The sequence below is a fragment of the Strix aluco genome, chromosome 3 (assembly GCF_031877795.1).
Source record: "Strix aluco isolate bStrAlu1 chromosome 3, bStrAlu1.hap1, whole genome shotgun sequence".
Taxonomy (NCBI): Eukaryota; Metazoa; Chordata; class Aves; order Strigiformes; family Strigidae; genus Strix; species Strix aluco.
This window is the reverse complement of record NC_133933.1, coordinates 86,009,158-86,029,178: the sequence shown is the minus strand read 5'-3', so window position 1 is coordinate 86,029,178 and position 20,021 is coordinate 86,009,158. Positions and strand designations below refer to the sequence as shown.

Sequence of the window (20,021 nt, the reverse complement as noted above, 5' to 3'; positions counted from 1 at the left end):
ATTCACATCATAAGTACCAGCACACTTCTGCAAGTTTAGCAATGATTCTGATTAAAAACAATAAAACGTACTCACCTAGCAGATGGATCTCATCTATGATAAGAATGGAAACTTTCTGAACATAGCTTCTGTTCTGCCAGCTTCTGCTGACACCATCCCACTTCTCTGGGGTAGTAACAATCAGGTCAGCTTGGGCAATGGCTCTCATATCAGGAGTCACATCTCCTGTCAACTCTACAACCCTGTAATCAAGGAAGACAGTGGCTTGGCTTTACAAAGCTTTAGAGCATCTTAATGTTCAAGCATTAACTCTTAAAAGTCAAATACTTCTAACAGGATTTCCACAATTCTTTTAAGTAAACAAACCTGTCTGTTTTCCTAGCAAATACCATTCCTTAGCAAAACCATATAAAATGAAGAGGGTGAATAATAGTCCCAAACCATCTATGGTTATTTTTTTCAAAATGGAGATAATTTGAGAACATTAGTATGATATAATGTGAATCATAACATCCTGTCACAGCCAGGATGAAAGCTTCCTAGAAAGCTGCCAAGTTGCTACCTGCTGTTCTGTATAGATCTCTGGTTTGAATAACGAGGCAAGATTGCAGTTTATCTGCTTTTGTTGGTGAAGTTCCATTAAGACTAGAAGATAAATTATCCTGAGGTCATTTTTTGGGAAGATTAGCAGAATTTTTCCAGTTTGCCACTTTATCCTTCCAAGTTCTACAAACAGCATTTGAGATGATCGAATCATTTTAGACTGATTATGAAGAATTTTTGACATTTTTGTGACACATTCTACATCCAGTTGAACATCTAATAAAAATTCCTTGAAATAACGTTATCTTCTGATCAAAATTTCAGTCACAAGGAATTTCAAAAAGGAAATATTACTTGAAAATAAAATTATGAGGCAAGTAATTTCTCCTCACAGGCCATTAAAATAGCAAAAAAAAATATTGCCAATTAATAAGTCACTGCTATGATAATAGCGGGAATCTTACTGGTAATTTCATGTACACAGAGTAGCACCTCTTTCTGTTGAAACCTGTGATGTGCTTGAGCTTTAACTTACAAAAAAGCTACATATAGGAAAGGAAAAGGCCCTAATGCATCCTACGGATATAATTTTTAATTCAAGAAAGGATAATTTTGGAAAGCATCAACATGATTGATATAACTTATATGTTATAAAGTAATGGCTGAACTCCAACACCTGAGAAGATCCACAAGAAATTAATGTTACCAAGGAATAAAATTATATCTAATTTATATATGAAGGACAATATATGAATACTACTATACAGTTCATGCAACTCCTATGAGTTCCTTCTACCTTTCTAAAGAAATCTTATTTTGGATTGCAATTTCAATTATCAAGGATACTGCAGAGAGAAACCTGAGCTTCACATCTGGCAAGCAATGAGAATGAAAATAGCTGGGTATCAAAGTGTATCCCTTTTTTAGTTTTGATTTTGCTATCACTACAATGACTATTGATAGCATTTTTTATTTAAGTACTAGAAATGTGAAGGATAGCATACAATCAAAACCTATTTTGAAATACTCAAAAGCATTCTGTAGATTTTATTCATACTTGATGGACTGTTCTTTTGCTTCTCATTTCTCTGATTAGGTAAGGAGAAACATACTTTTTACCAAGTTTTTCTTCAATCCTAACTTTCCAGTCCTCAATTCTTTCACGAACGAGTGCTTTTAAGGGCGCAATATACACTGCCTGCAAAAGAAAAGTCACAAAAGCAGAAGTGAAACAAGAAACCTTAAAGTGTACCTACAAGGAAAAAAATTATTTAATACTTGTGAGATTTGAACATACTCATTATCTATAAAATGATTAAGGCCTGAGTTCCTTAAATGACCTACCACAGGATTATATTTTAAAATGACTTAACACTTGAAAATACTGCTGTGTCTCCTGAGCCATTAACAAGAAAATAAATTACGAAAGAGAAAGAATAATTCTTGAAATAGAAGTATTTATCACACTATTTAATATCAAAACCCACTTATATGAATAATGCCATTTTTTGCCAGGACTATAAAATCTGCAAGCTAGCATTCTAGAACAGAAATAATCAGAATTTTCAGCAAGTAATATCCTACCTGATTTCTAGTTATGTTGTTAAATTATTAAGACATTAACAATTAAATTAAAAAGCTAATTATTTTAAGCAAAATGTCACAATATTTGCCTCAGAGAAGCCTGCTGTGCAGGGGGGAATACTCTGACATGTAGAAACAGTATTTATTTACAGATTTACGGTTAAATATTCCGAAGCTTTTGAACATGAAGAAACCGCTACATGAAGAATTCACATACAGTCTAAAATCTTTAGCCAGGTGTTCAGATTTATTAAAACCTAAAAGATATATTCGTTAGAGAATTGGCTGTTTTGTAAGTCTAACAGATAAGCTGAAAATGTATGAGTGTTTTTTACCCCGCTTGGACTAACAAATTACATGAAGATATTGAAATTTCAGAGATGAATAAGGGATTTATGTACCTGATTTCTGTTAATTTCTTTGGTTAAATCTCACAGTCAGATACAAATACATTTTCCAAAGACTTTAAAGCTAAAATGTGGTTAACTAAGACAAGATGGCTAAGTCAAGATACAGATATATATTCACTTTGAAAACACAACCCCAAAAGCTGAGTTGCTCAGCTTTTAGGCTATTTAAGAAATAAAACACAGGGGCAAGTTGGAACAGAAAATTGGTTTGTAGTAATTAGTTGCAACTTATTTGTTTAAATAAGAGAGAGACAGGGCTAGTTGTATTCATGTGGAGGGGAACTAATAGCTATAAAACAGTACTGCTGCTAGCAGAAGGAGATTAAAGCAGGAAATGCAGGTAAGTACAGAAAAGAAAATCCAGCAAGCCTGTCATGTTTTTAGATTTAACTCTAGTTGTACACTGATTAATATATAAAGTTGAAATAAAAGCATAATGTACACAATGCAGTACCATTTTGTATCCAGACAGGTATAAATTGGAGAAAGCAAAATTCAGTTTGCCTGAATTCAGGCTTTTGTATTGCTGAAAACATGCCTACACAAAATGATTCTAGTAAACCTATTTTACAAACCTTTGATGTGGGATACTTGTTAAAAACTCTAAAGATGGCTAATTCAGCTGCAACAGTTTTCCCAGAACCTGTAGGTGCTCCAAGAAGAACATTACAGTCTGTGTGATAAAGTGTATGGAATATCTGGGTCTGGATAGGGTTGAAGTGTGTGAATTTGTACAGGACTTCATATTCCCGATGTCCCAAGGCTGTGATAGGCAAAGGCTGAAGATCTAGAAGCTCTAAAAACACAAAATAATCATAAGTGCATGACAAGGTATGCCATGAAACAACATAGTTTATTATGAAGATAAAGTTATTAACCAGTACTTTAGTGGAAAACAACTTACATTGGAAATTGTTTTGCTTAATATCTCATATGACACAGAGTTCACATTTGGGTCATTGTTAACTTCTGTGAGGAATAATGAAAAGTTGCTTTTATAGCTCTGAAGTATTTCTGCAAGTACTGTTGTTAGTACATAAATTAATTTTTCTTAAAGTTGTCTTATAGCTGTTTGCTTTTCGCCCAGTTGTAGTAAATTCACAACTCACTGTATTAGATTATAGGTACGTCCAGCTTCTTATAACAGAATGTGGAGCTGGAGGACGGCATAATCTGTGTATTTCAGATTCAAGGACAAAATCTATTTAAGAAGGAAGGATTCTCTGGAGATTCTAAGTTGATGGAGTAATACAAATCAGATGAGTACAACTAAATTTTGCATCTAATCCTTTAAACATGTAATTAAAGACATGATCTTAATAAATAAACAAACAGCCTTTCAATATATGATTCTCAATATATCTTGAGGGCATCTGCTATCCAAACAAATAGAGATTGTGGAATTTGGAAGATGACATATATAACCAGATTGGATTTGGAATCCTACCAAATTAAGGAGACTGCAGTGATTCTGCTATGCAGATGCTTGCTTTGAAGTTTGGTTGTTTTTTTTTTTTTGTGGCTGGAGGTCTCATTGTCTTTTCAGGGTGCTTCACATTAAGGTATGATATGGGAATCATAAAATCTACTGAGGCAATGATGCCTAATATTCTTCACATGCTTTTCACTGATACCTTATGGCTGTTTTATCATTCCCACTGAAACTGTGATTTCTTGGGCTCTGTTGAGGAGAAAGAAGGTTTTTTGCCTAGCAGGGCCTCTATGTACTTCATTGTTGAGTGGGAACCAGATGGGAATTGAAATCAATTACCATAAATCCTAGAGGCTCCATAACTGGTGATGTGTAAATATCTTTCTGTTTCTTCTGAATAGTAGTCAGTGATCAGTCAATTAGATAAAAAGGTTACACATGCTTTTCCAGACAGCGTAGGTACAGTATAACAATAGCTAAACACTTCACAAACACATGTGAATTTATGCATGCCAAAGGACAACACCGTATGAGAACTGAGTATTTCTGAAAGCACTCACTTCACAGACTGCTAGATGAGCCAAATGCAATTACAGTGGAAAGGTTTTACAATGACATCAGGCACAATGAATGTATAAAGCAATTTATATATCCAGAAAAAAGAAGCAAAACACAAACATATGCTTCTGTGCCAAGTGTTAAAAAAGGAGGGGGAGGGGAAAGCCGTGGCTTGATCAGCAGTGCTGAGTTGAAATGCGATGTTTGGTACCGTAACAGTGCTTGCTATGATGAATTTATTTTAGTAAAAATAGTAAAATGTTTCCTATTTTCAAAATTTTAATTGTGTTTGTTTTTTTCTTTGCTGAATGCCATTTATAATACAACCATGCAATCTAAGATTATTTTTAACCAGTCCAGAAGAAATGTAACACTTACAAGCACTAAGATAAGACGTAGTGTAACACAGAGATTTGCTTAGTTTTATATGAGTTTCAATTTTCCTATGTTTATAGAGAACTTGGGGTAACTAAAAGGCTGGTATTATGTTGAGGTGAGATGAGCTGCTTTTTATTCGGAATTTAAAATTTTAAAGAGCTTTAAAGTTAGTAAAGAAATGGTCTCAATAATACAAATATATCACAAAATGAAATTCCATATACTTTTCTATGATGAAGCAGAAGTTAAAAGATTTATTGCACTATCATAAGGAAAATCAATATCAGCAAGATGAATTGAAACAAAATGATCAAATTTGAAGTTACCTGTGTGGGGTGGATGTCTCTCTGGAAGAATCAAATGTTGAAAATTTATGATACATACAGCCTCTGCTCCTAACCATCTATCGGACACAGCTCGAATGTAATATTGAGAAGGAAGAGGTTCAAAAATTGGGATTGTGAACACCAGCAGTTGAGGTTCTTTAGTAATGACCTAATGCAAATGTGTAGAGAATAATTACTGCACACACAAATCAGTAACTTGAAAAATCAGTTTGCCTCACTTCCGTAAGTATTACCAACACAAAGCAATAAAGTATGTGTGCAACTCCATGTGCAAAATGTTCACATCTTTATAAAATATTTCACCACTAGGAATGGATTGTGTTTCCATGGACTTCAAAAGACAAAAATAAGGCTGGCACTTCATCTTTTTCTTTAAAAGACAAAACCATTATTGTCTGTCTTTCTTCACCTGGAAATAAGTGTCCCACCAAAGGAGGAGGAGAAAAAGGGGCAGATGAGATTTGAAAACATCTTTGTGGAAGTGCAAGCTTATCATGTACATTTGAAACTGAAAGCTGTGCTACTGATTTGAAAATCTGCTTAGGTCAAAATACTGTTTTCTCTTACAAATCTGCATCTGACTAACTTTATTTTTGTCTTGCTATAAGATTCTGAATAAAATCCATTACCTGTTTTTTTTGAATGATGAAGTACTCTGAATGATAAATGTGATCATTAGTAGGGTCTTCTACCCAAATCCACCAGGGCTCTCCAACAGTGCCATGTACCTTTAACAGTGGGAAAAGTAGCTTTGTTATAGTTGTAATGAGGTTCTCTAGATTCGCTGGGTATATTGGATATATTTCTAAATGATGTAGACTTACAAAGGAATAGAGGAATACAGAAATCAGACATAAGAGCAATATAACACTTAAAATTATATCAGTCCGCTTAAAGATTATGTTTCAATAAGAGTTTGCTTAAGGTACATATAATATAAATGGACATGACATAAATGCAACTGAAGCTTGTGCCTCAGTTGTTATAAATAGACTGAACTCCCAGGGTTTCCTCTAGGCTCCTAAAAAAAGACTCCTTCTCCTTTTTCCTCCTTGTACTTCTGTCTTTGGATTCTGTATAGAGGATTGTCTTTTGATATCCACTGTTCATTTTTCAGTCAAAAACATTCTCTCAGGAAAAACTAGACACTGAATTGTGACATTCCTCTCTTCTCCTCTCCCTCTTCCCCTCTCCTCTAGAAAGCTAGAGTAAGTGGATTCAGAAGGCTGTAGATTTAGTCATTGCTACAGGTGAAGTGAGAAGAACATAAATAGAGCTGTTTCTTGATGCCATCTGGCAACACTTTATTCCATCCTAGATTTTTGTTTGCTTTGTTGTGTACCTTATTTTGCAACACCAGCCACAAATCATAGCTAGGTGAGATGCTCAGTTAAGAATTTTTGTTTCTTTGTCAGAATAAATGACTTGTGCCAATGTGCAAGTATTTTACTTAAATACCTAGGAAAAGAAAAAAAAGGCATAGTACAGGAGTATGGAAGACATACTATTAAATGAACATAGACTTCTGATGTTTCTGATGAGGACTGTGATAAGGTACAAAACCAGTATGAATATGAAAAAAAAGTTGGAATTATTTCTAAACTTTAGTTAACAGGAAAAAACAAGTGCATAGTTGCTTCTAATGGCAATTTTAATGCTACAGGAATCTGGTATTGATTCACACAGCACTCATTATTTTCAGTATAATTGATTATTGTGTGTGTGTTGGAAAATAGTCTGTACTGATGACAAAAATGTGTACTAAGAATAGAACTAAGATGCTTTTGTTTCTTTTTTAACATGGTTCCACAATAGATAAGTAGATGGACAGTAAAGACACTGTCATTAATTTTCATTACATTTGAATTTCACTACCAGCTTCACTGGGAACTGAAGCAGTGAAACTGAAAGCACACAGGTCACTGCAGGTGACATTTTGAAAAATTACAGTGAGACTATTACTTCATCACAGTTTAGGAGAATTTAAGAGAGGAAAGAAGAATTAAGGAAGGTGATAAAGTTCAAAGCTTAGAAATATTATTATCAACTGTAACAGCATCTTAGTGTGACAAAGCTGCACAGGGAAATAAGGGCAATGTGGGAACAGGCAATGCAACACACTCTCCAGTAACAATTCTCAAGAACACTGGGGAGCTCCTAAGAACTGTATTTTGGGCAACCACTGCCCTAAAACTGCATGTCTGATATATGACTTGACTAATTAATACTAGTTGCATTATTCTATATTTCTGCTGGACTCCTCCTGTCTGCAGTAAGGCTTACTTGCTCTGTCTGGGTATGTTTATAGTCATTTGCTTCTAACAATATAATGAGAATTTTCCACTGGGGTATGGCTTGCATGTTTTTTACTGAACTTGAGCGCTCCCAGCACTGAAAAATGCAACCATTAAAGATCATGACATCATCGTATCTCATGACTACCAAAACTTGTCTTTTTTCTCTTGTAAAGGCAAGTGCAAAACTTGTGATGGGATCATCCTAGAATTACGTATCCAGGTAGAGGAACAGGATTAAAACCATGAAATGTTAGCCGTGCAAGGTATTTCAGTTAAGTACGGTATTTAAATTTTTAATATTCTGATTTTATTTGACCACTCTCATTCTTTGAATGGAATTTTTTGGCAGCTATTTTTTGTATCAATTACAGCTATACCTATAAGTTTATATAGTCTTGTTCTGAATAGCTTGCTAAAATACTGTGTGATGATGGAGAAGCAGTTTCAGAGTGTCAATGGTTGAATTTCAAAGACAGTTATTAATTTTTAGAGACTATTACAATTTAACAGTATTTTCTTTATTTACAGTTGTAGAAGTTTCATTTACTGAAGAAACAAGAAAATTAACAGCTACCTTACAAAAATAAAAGAACAAAGAAGTTTTCCAAGTTTTCATGAGTAGCAATATAGAAATTGACACAAAAAGAGCTCCATAAACTGAATTGATAAAATGTTCATAATATTTCCAAAGCAACCATTAGGAAAACTGTGTCAAGGGGTCATAGCAGAAAATAAATTTTTGCTGCAGTTTTGCTACAACTTTAGAAGTTCAGAATCAAAGCAAGAGAGTATAATTCTGTGGGGACCCATTTTCAATTTGTAAAAATATAGAAGAACCTAGATTTTGTAGAAAAATCTAAAAATGGATTGAGAAACGGCTTAGTATTAAGATACAGTTTAAGATGAAGAACAGTTGTGGGGTTTTTTGTCTTTAAGTTTACAGGTAAAGCGGATGGAAGGCTGAATAATAAAAACTTGTTTCAATCTTAAAAAGTAATGCTTGTTTGCCTTCTGAAGTACTGCACATAAATAAGGCAGTAAAAAATAATTCATGTAATTCATGTTAGGAATCCATTCAAATATTTCAGTAATGAATCCAGGTAGCAAATAAAATCTAATTTTCTATATTTTGATCATTAATCTCCAATTCATAAACTAACTTGGTGAAAATTCCAGAAGAAAAAAAAAGCCTTTAGGCAGGGAAAATAAATTCTAAAATCATCTAAATGTTTGTGGAATAAAACTCTAATTTACTTGTGATTAAGGTAAATTTGTAATTTAAGGCATTTAAAAATTATTTTTAAAGAAAAGAACAGATAGTTATTATCCACCTTTCAGAATAATTTATCTTAAGCACAAATCTCCTAAGTGTAAAAAAAAGAAAAATATGCTTGCCCACTGAGGTATCTGCCTTGTTTCTGTAGAAAGTTTCAGAAGTACCAGCAACAATACAATGCCCCCATGTGGGCATTTGTATTTCATTTAGATTTATCTTAAATCTATTTCTAATGAACAGATTCTGAATCAAAGGATGTGGGTATATATAAATGTGCAACTAGTACAAGTCCTTTCATATAAATTTGCACCATAAAGTATAGATGAATATAATTCCAAACATATCTCAGTTTTAATGTTCAGACAAGTCCCAACAGAAAAGGCGGCACTGGTGTTGTGAATGTACGTTTGTAAAGCCATAAAGAGCAGCAGAACCTGGCATACATGAACTGTATTTCAATGCTTTATTTTCTGTATTTGACATTCATTCACAGTTCAGAGAGCCATCCATGTCTCCCTTTTTCTTGCCTCTCCTTGTTGGGCATATAACTCAAATCTGTGTGTGACTACTATTAATATTCAGTATAAGCACTTGCTTCAACATGTTATAAACAGCACAAACCTGTTAACAATTAATGGAAATAAAACGATGATCTTTGGGTGCCGCCTTCTACAAAAGTCTTAAAGGTCATTCCATTCCTGTTATCAAATTTGCTTTTTAGCTAATTTTTTTTTTTCCTTATCTAAACAGCTATGGATTCCCTGTGATCATCTCCCTTACTGAAGAACCTCATTTTTTTTACCTGATCATTCCATGTGAAGTCAGGAGCGATGTTCAGCCGAACTCGGAGCACTGTGCGGGTAATTGGCTGAATTGTTGCTTCCATTATGATGGAGGGGATTTGATGGACACACTGTTTTACCTTTAACCCAATCTTCACATGATGCAGCATATGACCTGCCAAGAAAACATTAGGTGTAACTACTTTGCATTTCCAGGAAAAGAATAAAACTCCGACTTTCAAATAGGCTTTTACAGAGAAGTATTATTGCTTGCTTGTTTTGCTCTTAGGTGCATAAATGTCTGACTCTCTTGACCTGGCATGTCAGAATATTTTGTAATACTTAACTTGAATTAGCAATTTACAGCCTAGAAAAACCAGTATTAACCCTCCTGTTGGCTATAACTAAGGGGTTAAAATAACTATTAAGAATTCAAACTGAAAACATTTTATGTCAAGCTAGTTCCCTTTCCTTTACTGACTTTTTGACCAGGCTCTTGCCAAGCCATACAGTTCTTTTTTAAAGCATGAATACTGACCTTTTACTTCATGAAGGGCACACATTTGACTACAATTCGTGTAGTGATTCAAAGCAGACAAAATGCTTTTCATAAAACTGAATAAAAGTGGTTAATAGCTTAAAAATGCAAGCAACTAGTAAACATCTCACAGCAGCTCTGATCTTTCAGAATACACCAGTGTGTAACTGAAACAAAGGAAAAACTAAATGTTGCAATGCTTTTTATCTTCTATCACAGTCATGGTAACTAAGGCAATAAAGCGATTATATTAATTAAAAAAAATTCCTACTTGTATTTTACAGCTGAATTCCCTGTTCCCTTGCTCTTCATTTTAAAGTACATAGAAGGGATTTCTTTTTTTCTGCAAAAATATTGCAACTTCTAACTTATTTAGGAAAAGGTTGATGTATCACATTTTCAGTGAAATTGCTTATATAATTATGTGATGTGTCTTTTAGATTTTAATTGCAATGATCATAAGTACACACTGTTAAAAGCTACCTTACAAATGGCTACTGATATTTCCTGATACTGTTATGTAGTTTCTGTGACTTTCCCATTGAAAAAAAAAAGAAAAAAAGAGACGAAATCCGATTATTTGCATTATGCATGAAGTGAAAAGGTGATACATGAAATTTAGGAGCATAGTATATTGCAATTGTTATTTTTTTTATACTTATCCTGGCTTTCCCTCTTCTGTTTTTCTTATCTAACAAACTGGCACATTTTGCCTCACACAGGTGTTTATCTGTATTCTGAAGTAATGAATGGTGATCTTGCTTGCGAAGCAAATCCCTAATGCAAAAGTTTTAACACATCTTTAACACATATTTAATCAGTTTAATTTGCGGTGCACCTCCTGCAAGTGGATAATTAAAAACCAAAACAATTATATTGGTACAACTTGGTGATATATGCTGTATTACCGCATACTTGCACAGTGACTAGCTTTTGCAATTAAGAGGTAAAACCAGAAATTATGTTAAGTAAAGGTGGATGCCAAATATTCAAAGATGTGACTTGATAAGCAGGCAAGTACACTTTTTCGTGCCAAAAATCACTTTCTGTATCATGATATGTGAGGTGAACTTCTGTGTTTGTACAGGACAGCACTGAGGTTTTGTACACTTATCTACTAGGGGAAAATAAGGCTTCTCTCCCAACTTCTATAAGCTGTTATAAAATTCTTTCTCTCTCCCCCCCCCCTTTGCTTTTTTAAATAGTCACATTATGAGAAACTATCAATGGCATTTAAGAAATACTAAAACCTTCTGAACAAAAGCTGACTATTCGAGAAAGTAGGTATGTTTAACAAAAGAAGACTAAATTTTGCTTACTCCACAATTGTCATCTGTATTCTGAAAAACCAGGACTGTTTATCTCAGATAACACAGTGATGTCCTGGCTTTCTGGAAACTCCATGGTTACATTGCAATAGGGCATAGATTGGTGTTGACCAATTTGTGGTACACTGGAATCCAGGATCTGTGCACACAACACGCTCTTCATTCACTGGGAGAGCTGGCACACATCTGATGCTTTTATCTTTCCCTAGGCCATGGGCTGAGTTAGCCAGATAGCTCCTGTCTTTTTTATTCTATCTCCAAGGCCACAATAACATTTAAAGAGGAAGAAACGCTAAGACTGACACTAGTCCTATGGAAACAGAGAACAAGGCAGCACCTGGAAGCTGTGCCTTTTCTTATTTCAAGACGGCTTTGAATTCAAATAATAATAAGGTGGCTGCCAGGCAAGTGTTTCCTTCACATCCTTGGTGTCAGAAAGAGAGGCTAGACAGGAAGAAGTATGCCACGTAACAGTATTTCACAGAGATGCACAGATCAACTTGCGTTGATGTTTATAAGGCTGAAGAACATGAAATATCATAACATATAGTCAGCAATGACCTATTTTCATAGTCAAATCCCAAGTCTCATCTACTTTCCAACTAAGTTAATCTAAACCAAAACTAGACATTTTATAGGTATATATTGATACATTCCATCTTGTCAATACTACTTCCACTACGTTGAAGGAAGCAAAACTGGTTTTATATTTTAACACAAAATTTCTTGTTGCTTCAAGGGCAGGTATGGGGAGAAAGAAGCATAAAAATAGAAAAGAAAAAAAGCACTAATATGATTAATGGAAAAGAGTAAGTACTAAAAAGACTGCACAAATACAACAAAAAATTAACTGAATAAAAAAGTGCTATAAAGCTTCTGAATAGAAAAGCACATTAATGCTAGCACTTTGAATAAAATGTTATATTTTTAATACATTTAAAATTACTATATATTATAATGCACAGTTAAAGTAAGCTTCTAAAAGTTTCTCATAGTCCTTTGGCTTAACTTATTAAATAACAATATGGCCTCCAATTCTGCAAACTTTTACATATTTATTCAATCTTTTCCAACCTGAATTAGGCATGTAAGGAAGCTTCATAAGTTAGGAATGTAGTTCTCTTGTCAAGTGAGAGAAATATCAAGTCAGAGATCATAACTTCTAAAAAGCAGTGACTATGAATTGTATTTTCATTGTAAATTTAATTTTCTAAAAAACAGGCAGTTTGTTTTTCAACAACTTGGCAATATCAGGTGCAAAGAAACCCAAGTAAGAAAAAATATACTAAGATAGGAAAACAAAATACATTACAAGCAAATTTTTCTTTCAACTTCAACCAGCTGGTGGACAGTTTATGCACAACAGTTTATACACACATACTAGAAATTTCATTATGTCTATCAGTAGGCTTGTGGATTTTCTCATTATCAAAGTGTCAAACCCTTTAAAAAATTCCATTAAGGTTTTGCTGCAGTGACACCAGTGACAATGAATTCTCCATGTTCAATGAAAATTAATGCAGTGTTTCAGAAGCAGGCCATTTACTGATAGTATACCAGGACATAATAATCTGCTTTTATTCTTTTTCACGTTAATAGTATTTCAATAAAAAAAAAAGGCCACATTTTTCAACTGGCAAAAATATACAGGTGCCTTTTATAGCAGTAGAGTACATTACGTGAGTAAGAAAGGAAGCACGGCTCAACATAAATATGTATATATACACATATACGCAAATACATATCAACATACATCTCCATTCCACATGTTCTGGGGTTGGCAGGACATGGGCTAGCCTTACCCTCAAAGCTGTGCCATATTCCAAGCTGTGGAGACTGAATAAACCTTCCTTATTGGACAGACCATAATACCATATTAATGTGTCAACATGGCTTCCAGACCAGAGTGAGTATATTGATGAATGGCTTAGTTTTAGTTCTAACTTGCCCATTGATTATTAACAGTTTAAGCAGATCAGCATTGCTGATTTCTCACCTATTTCATCTTTTCTCATGTCCTTCATCTTGTCTATAGTGAGATTCTTCTCCTCCAACTTTGATAGGACTGATGGTGGTAACACTGAGAACTGTCTCAAAGGGCTAACCCAGCCCCACAGCCGCTTGTCAATGACTTTGCTGAGATTCAGTAGTCGATATGTCATTGCAGGCCAACGTTTCCTAAGGGCAATCTCAAAAAGAGCTCGAACAATACGAGCTGCATTCTGGGGAGTGAAAAAAAAGAAAAAAATGTTGTAATTCTCTCAAGTATTCTTTATAAAATGAAAAGGATCCCATAGGCTCATCTTTGACAAACCATAACAATAGATTTTCCTTTTCAAGCTTATTTCAAACATTCTTGAAAACTATTTTTTCCATCACTGTCTAGTGGCAGAGCTACCTCATGATTGCCTATGGAAATTATGAAAAGAAACATGTGCAGCTAATTAAAGTTGTAGTGGCAGGTCTGCCATAGAATTCTGATCACAGTTATGCTAACATTAGGGAGTTCTAAATTTATTGCATCTCCATGACTTCTGAAACAAATTCACTTACCATACTTAATATCTTCTTCTTACTCCCCCCCATATAGTATACACCTGCAATCTCAGTTTATGGAAATTCAAGTCTTAATTTTTCACCACAGTTGTGCTTCCATAATAGCATCCCATTTCACACTGAATTTCACAACATTTGCACAGAAGTTTAACAATAGTGACTTTCTTTTAACATGTTACTATCTTCTGAGACTACTGTATAAGCAAACTGTATAAATGTGCTTTGGACTTGGAAAATTAATTATTAACATAAGCTTGAATGAAGTCAGTTTTATCCTGAAAACGTAACTTATGATATTCCTTTCATAAACTTATCAAGCTGTATTATGAAGTTGTGGGTTTTTTTGGCGTATTTTATTTTTTTTTACTATGCCTGGATTAGCAATTCTGTTCTTGATTCATTGAATAGAATAGAATCATTCTCTACTGGCTCTGTAATGCCAACAGGACTAAAAAATAGAAAATTATTTGGTCATGATAGGAAGCATATGTTACTAAAGAGGCACATTTCTTTTACTTAGAAAGGATGAATTATTTTCTTAATAGCCCAGTTAAAAAAAATCACAGTTTGTAGCACTGGTTCCACATGTACAATTTATGAAGATCTGAGAAGACCATGTTGCCTCACTAAAAACACTATAATTGAGACAGACGAATAAAAGCAATTGTCTTGAAAGCAAAGATTAAAAGAATCATACTGAAAATGATCTTGCTGTGCAAGTACCACAATTTTTATGATGTGCATAATGATTTCAGAATTTCCTCATTTATACCCTTACATGCTATGAAATGTAAACACTTCTGAAGAAGGTAATGTTAGTATGAAGATCTTGATGAAGAATATTTAACTCTCATCTCTAGCACCAACTAAATGCAATTTTACAATCAATTCTTTCCAAAAAGGATTTTTGGAATTAAGTATGAGACAAAAGTAATTCAATACCACATGTTGCTAACCGTTTAAAAAAAACAAAAAAAAAAAAAAAGGAAAAAAAAAAAGACATAGGACAGGCTAAAAGGTAGAATTTTATAATCTGTTTTATACATTCGTTACTGTTGCACACCTGGGATTGTCTATGAACACTTTGTCATTTTGAGTTCTTTGGGATCCATAATTCTAAACTTTTAAGCAAACATCCCTTTCTTTCTAAGATGGGCTCTAGTTTTGTAAGCAAGCAGTTCTGAGTCACAGATTCGCAGTTCTCTTATTATTCTTTGTAATAACTAAGCATCCTTTATAACTATCAACCATTCAGGTGCCGCATCCAGCCCACAAACAAATATATAGACTGATATGCAAATCTGCACGATTACATCTAGCAATAAAATGGTAATAGCATATCTTGTATAAACCAAGGTATGTGAATAAAACACAAATTATGTTTTGCAGAACAAAGTATAAAAGTACACAAAACATAAAAATAGAGTGCAATGGTTTTCCAGATTTAGAAGAAAACCCAGTAAGTTAAAAATAACATTTCTGTGCAATCACAGTTAGAACTACTAAATGTAATAAGACCACAGGGATAATACGAACAAAAAGGACATCCATAATTAACAAAAAATGCAATAGTCTCCCAAGGTAGGCTTTTGCAAATCTTTTCCACTTAAATATTATACCACACATGCGCATACACACAAGGTTCTGATTTTCAAATCAATTTGCATAAAAATGTACCCAAAAGTTGCAGATCAAGGCCTACTTACATAACTGTAAACATCTGGGAGAATGAAAACAGCAGAAGACAGAAAAAGATACGTAAAAAATACTATTTTTACCTGTGCAACATATGCAGAATCTGAAATAAGGGAGAAACTGTCCATCTCCCCTCTGCTAATATATGTTTGAAGGAGGATATTAATTTTTCCATAATTGTTTTCCACACCTCCTGGAGCAGGAAGTTCACAGAAATCATTCAGTAAGGTATCCAGCTCTTCTATTTCTTCTTCTCTTACCTAAAATGCAATTATACATTATGAAGAGGCTAGAGCAATTTGATAAAAATTTTTACACTGAAATCAAATTTTCCTTATAACATAGTTACATTATTTTTAAACGAAGTCTCTAGTTTTAAGAAAAAAAAAACCCAAACAAAAAAAAAGCAGCAAACCCACATCTTCCACAATGTAGCTAATAGACCATAATTGAAACTATCTTAATAGTGACACAATTACATTTTATTATTCATCACCATCTATTAAGGTTGCCATTGACATACAAAAATTTGATATGCCACAAAAATTGAATCTTCTGACCCTACCATCCTTCAGCTGATGAGATTTCATTTTTTATTTGACCAGAGTAAAACCTCTGTCCATCTGGATTAGGGCAATCTTGAATTAACATTAAATGTTCTCATTATAGTTACATAGTTTGCATGTGGCATAATACATTTTTAACTCAAAACTGTGAAGTACTATGATTCATGATATTAAAATTTTAACTGTTAATAAGATTAAGTCTTAATATGAGTAAAGAAATATTCATATCTATGGTTTGAATAATGCATAACATTTCACATTCTAACTGATGACCCTTACATGGCAAAACCAGCATAAATCTACATATTCTTTGATTTACTGATAGTCTGTTGGTGTAAAACTTATTTAAAGAGAGTAAATGTTTGGTCCCTGCAGGGAACCAGCTGAAAGTAATTTTCATTTGGACCTGACTAGCTGACATACAAAAGACTGTAAAACAATTGGGTTAAAATCCCCAACCATCCAGCCACTGGTCCTACAGGAAAGAAAAAGATGAAGGACACAACCATCACAGATAACTCCAGTGTCAGGGGGATATTATGCTTTTCTTACAACACCATTTTTGATAATTTTTTCTGCTTTTGCACAGCACAGTACAGGTCAAATCCAGATCTATATTTCAGCTACTGGTGACTTACTGATATCAAAATACAGAATTTTTAAAGGTATTATGGAGACATGATTAATATTAACAAAAGTCACAATTTGTATCACACAGAGGGGCAAATCCTGAGTTATTCTTGTGAAAATCAGTTACTAGTTTTAACATTCAGAGCTGCACAGCAAACAAAGCACGAAAAAATGGAAATGCCATACCATACAAATCTGAGAAAGCAAACTAGAATAACTATGCTTTAGTCAAGAGGCATCACTACTAACTTTATTGTAAATATAGAACATATCACATCATATTTTCCATATGCTTTCCATTTAAATATTCAATTATGCTAAATTTAGACCTAGCAAAGCAATACCACTATCATAAAAAATCCCTTCTAGCTTGGAAAATGTTGTGTGTATCCCTGTGAAACCTCACTGCTTATTATCTTCTATAATAGAAGAGATTACAGCAAAACAGAATTTCTCCATTAGATAAAGAGATGGTAATACTCAGACAATGTGTGCAAATATGTAAGTATGTAGACGGTGAGGGATTCACACTGCCAGTTTGCAGAGCCAGGTGAATTAGAGCCAACTCTGACTTGAAAGTTATGTAATTGTGGTAAAATGGCAAACAGCCCAAGCTAATAAACCCTGTGGAGTCTGGCGTGCACCTCTGTGAGATGGAAGCATGGGCAAACAAACTCATGCTGGCTTGCAATGTATTGTCTTGTGTCCTACCCACACAGGAGGCAAAAAGAGAGGTTGAGGTTAAACCGAGTATGACAGTACAGTAATCTAGTTTATTTTATAGTATCTTCTATTTATGAAAATGGCTGAAGATATACCTTGCCTGGGTATGTGACATGAGGATGGCTTTAATTGTTTCCCAAATAGAACAAGCTTCAAATCTGTTACAACTTTCTAGATTCAAATACGAAAATAATTTATCAGAATTTATCAATCTGCTAATCTAATATTGTTTCCTGCATGAAGTATATCACAGAGCTAACTTCAGTGAGTGCCGTCTCATTTCTGATAAAGCACATTCTTCAGGGAGACATCTAATAATAGTTTAAACTTCAAACAGAAAAACTACCTCATCCCTGGGATGTTCAATGGACACTTATCTTCACCTGTTAATAACTGAGGAGCTGAAAAGTTCTTAAAAGCATTTAAAAGGAATTTTCAGAGATCCATAACTAGTTATTAAATGTGCACTATAGTTCAAGCTGTACTACATATAAATATGAGTGAGAGCATACATAGTTCTTGGCAACTGTCCCTACTCAGAAAACATTTTATAATGGTGCTTAATATTTTACAAAACTTGCATCTGTAGACACCTACTAATTATGGAGTGAGTACTACAGAAGTGTCTAGTTCTAAGACATATTCTTTTTATGAAAGGATACAACTTTACCTTTATCTGTTCAAATTCTTCAGCTTTTGATACTATAGCAAGAATATCACCTTCTGTTTTATGAGCATCAAACAATTCATTGAAAGTCTATTAAAAATAAAATGAATTAACACTGAAAATAAAAATACACATGTAGCACAAAAGAAAGAAACATTAACCAAGATTTTAAAAGGCATGTAAGATTAAAATGTAAGTTACTGGAAGACCAGAGTGATGCAATTTAAACAGGAACAATTTCCAGGATGACTTCTCAGCACTTTCAGAAAAACAGTCCCTTGAAACTTGGGACACCCCAAAAATCGAGAGACATGCCATCTATGGCAATTTAAAAAAAGTCTAGGACATATTTGAGTGAATAAACTAATTATACATAGTCATAGTAAACAGTTAAAAATTATTAATGACAAGTCTTCAGCTTTTATTCAAGAAAAAGACTTATTTCCTACAGAAGAAAGGTTTTAAGATTAATGTGTACATCAAATCAACCTTCCAATACTACAAAGTTTTGCACAAATGCATCTAATGTTTACAACACAATCTGATTACAGTGACAAAAGTTGTTTAAGATTGGCAACCTGATAGGATTTTCATGCAGAAAAACTTTGCTGTTATCAGACTCTATACTTGAATCTGCTATCACGTACCAATGGTTGCACACACTGTTGATATCAAAATATTATAATGTGCCTAAAAGAACGCAGAGACTATAGAAATTGCAAATCTCACTTCACACCAAGTCTAAGTTTTCAGTATTGCTTTACACTTAGTTTCTTTCTTTTTCCTCTCTACTTCCTCGCTCCCCATTTCAGTAAATACGATTTGAAAATATATTGAACAAATCAGCTACATATTCTGTAATATCTTACAACCCCAGAAATAGAACATCATATTTTACCTCTATAGTATTGTATTTAATATAGTAGTGGCTGGCAGTTCTGCCTAGATCTGTTGAAGAAAAAAAGCCAGTTCGTTCTTCAAAGCGGATCATGCGGGCTTTGTCCAGTTTTCTGCTGACTTCAATTACCAATTGTTCTCTGTGCTTTTCTAGACCTGGATCCATCTAGACATGAAACACACACATTTATTTGTATAAAAGAAAAAAAAAAGTGTTAAATAAATAATTTTATTGAAATAGTCCAGTCACACAAAGCCAGAAATCAAATAAAAGGAAGGTACAGTTATTAAATTAAGATATTCTTGAGATCTCACTAACAACTGTTACAGTAACATTAATGACCAAAAACTGTCTGTTCAGGACAAAATAACCAGAATAATATTTCTTTTATAATGCTTCGAGACTATCAATACAATGTAGACTAATATTACTTATGAAACAGTAGCATGATTATGAAATAAATTTACATTGATGTTTACATGATTTTACATGATTTACAAAGAAGTTTGAATGCTAAGATTTTTAAATGAAATTATCATTACTGTATCACTTCATGAAAACATGTTATCTTATAGTATCTTCTATTTATGGAAATGGCTGAAGATATACCTTGCCTGGGTATCTGAGATGAGGATGGCTTTAATTGTATCCCAAATAGAACAAGCTTCAAATTGGATGGCTGAAGTGTTTACTAGCAAAAAAACTCTAACATCCCCAAAAGCTTTGGCTATATCAGCTGGGATATTGTACCGTCTATAGCAAGGAGCTTGCTGCGCCCAACACCACTTCTATTCATATCAAAGTTCAGAAACC

The 20,021-nt window shown here is 33.7% G+C and overlaps 1 protein-coding gene across 4 annotated transcripts in view; it reads right to left on the bottom strand.

Annotated features, from left to right (window-relative positions):
• The window catches only part of ASCC3 (activating signal cointegrator 1 complex subunit 3), a 288,767-nt gene that overhangs the window by 71,643 nt on the left and 197,103 nt on the right, over positions 1–20,021 (bottom strand). For 3 of the 4 annotated variants that reach the window (XM_074819458.1, XM_074819459.1, XM_074819460.1), the window contains 10 exons: positions 19,209–19,373; positions 18,314–18,400; positions 15,808–15,984; positions 13,470–13,695; positions 9,628–9,782; positions 5,882–5,980; positions 5,232–5,400; positions 3,113–3,333; positions 1,656–1,741; positions 76–242 (listed from right to left, as the gene is read on the bottom strand). In XM_074819458.1, coding sequence (XP_074675559.1) covers positions 76–242; positions 1,656–1,741; positions 3,113–3,333; positions 5,232–5,400; positions 5,882–5,980; positions 9,628–9,782; positions 13,470–13,695; positions 15,808–15,984; positions 18,314–18,400; positions 19,209–19,373 — 1,552 coding nt within the window. Of the gene's footprint in view, positions 1–75; positions 243–1,655; positions 1,742–3,112; positions 3,334–5,231; positions 5,401–5,881; positions 5,981–9,627; positions 9,783–13,469; positions 13,696–15,807; positions 15,985–18,313; positions 18,401–19,208; positions 19,374–20,021 lie in introns of those variants that run through there. The other variant, XM_074819461.1, reaches the window with a different exon arrangement.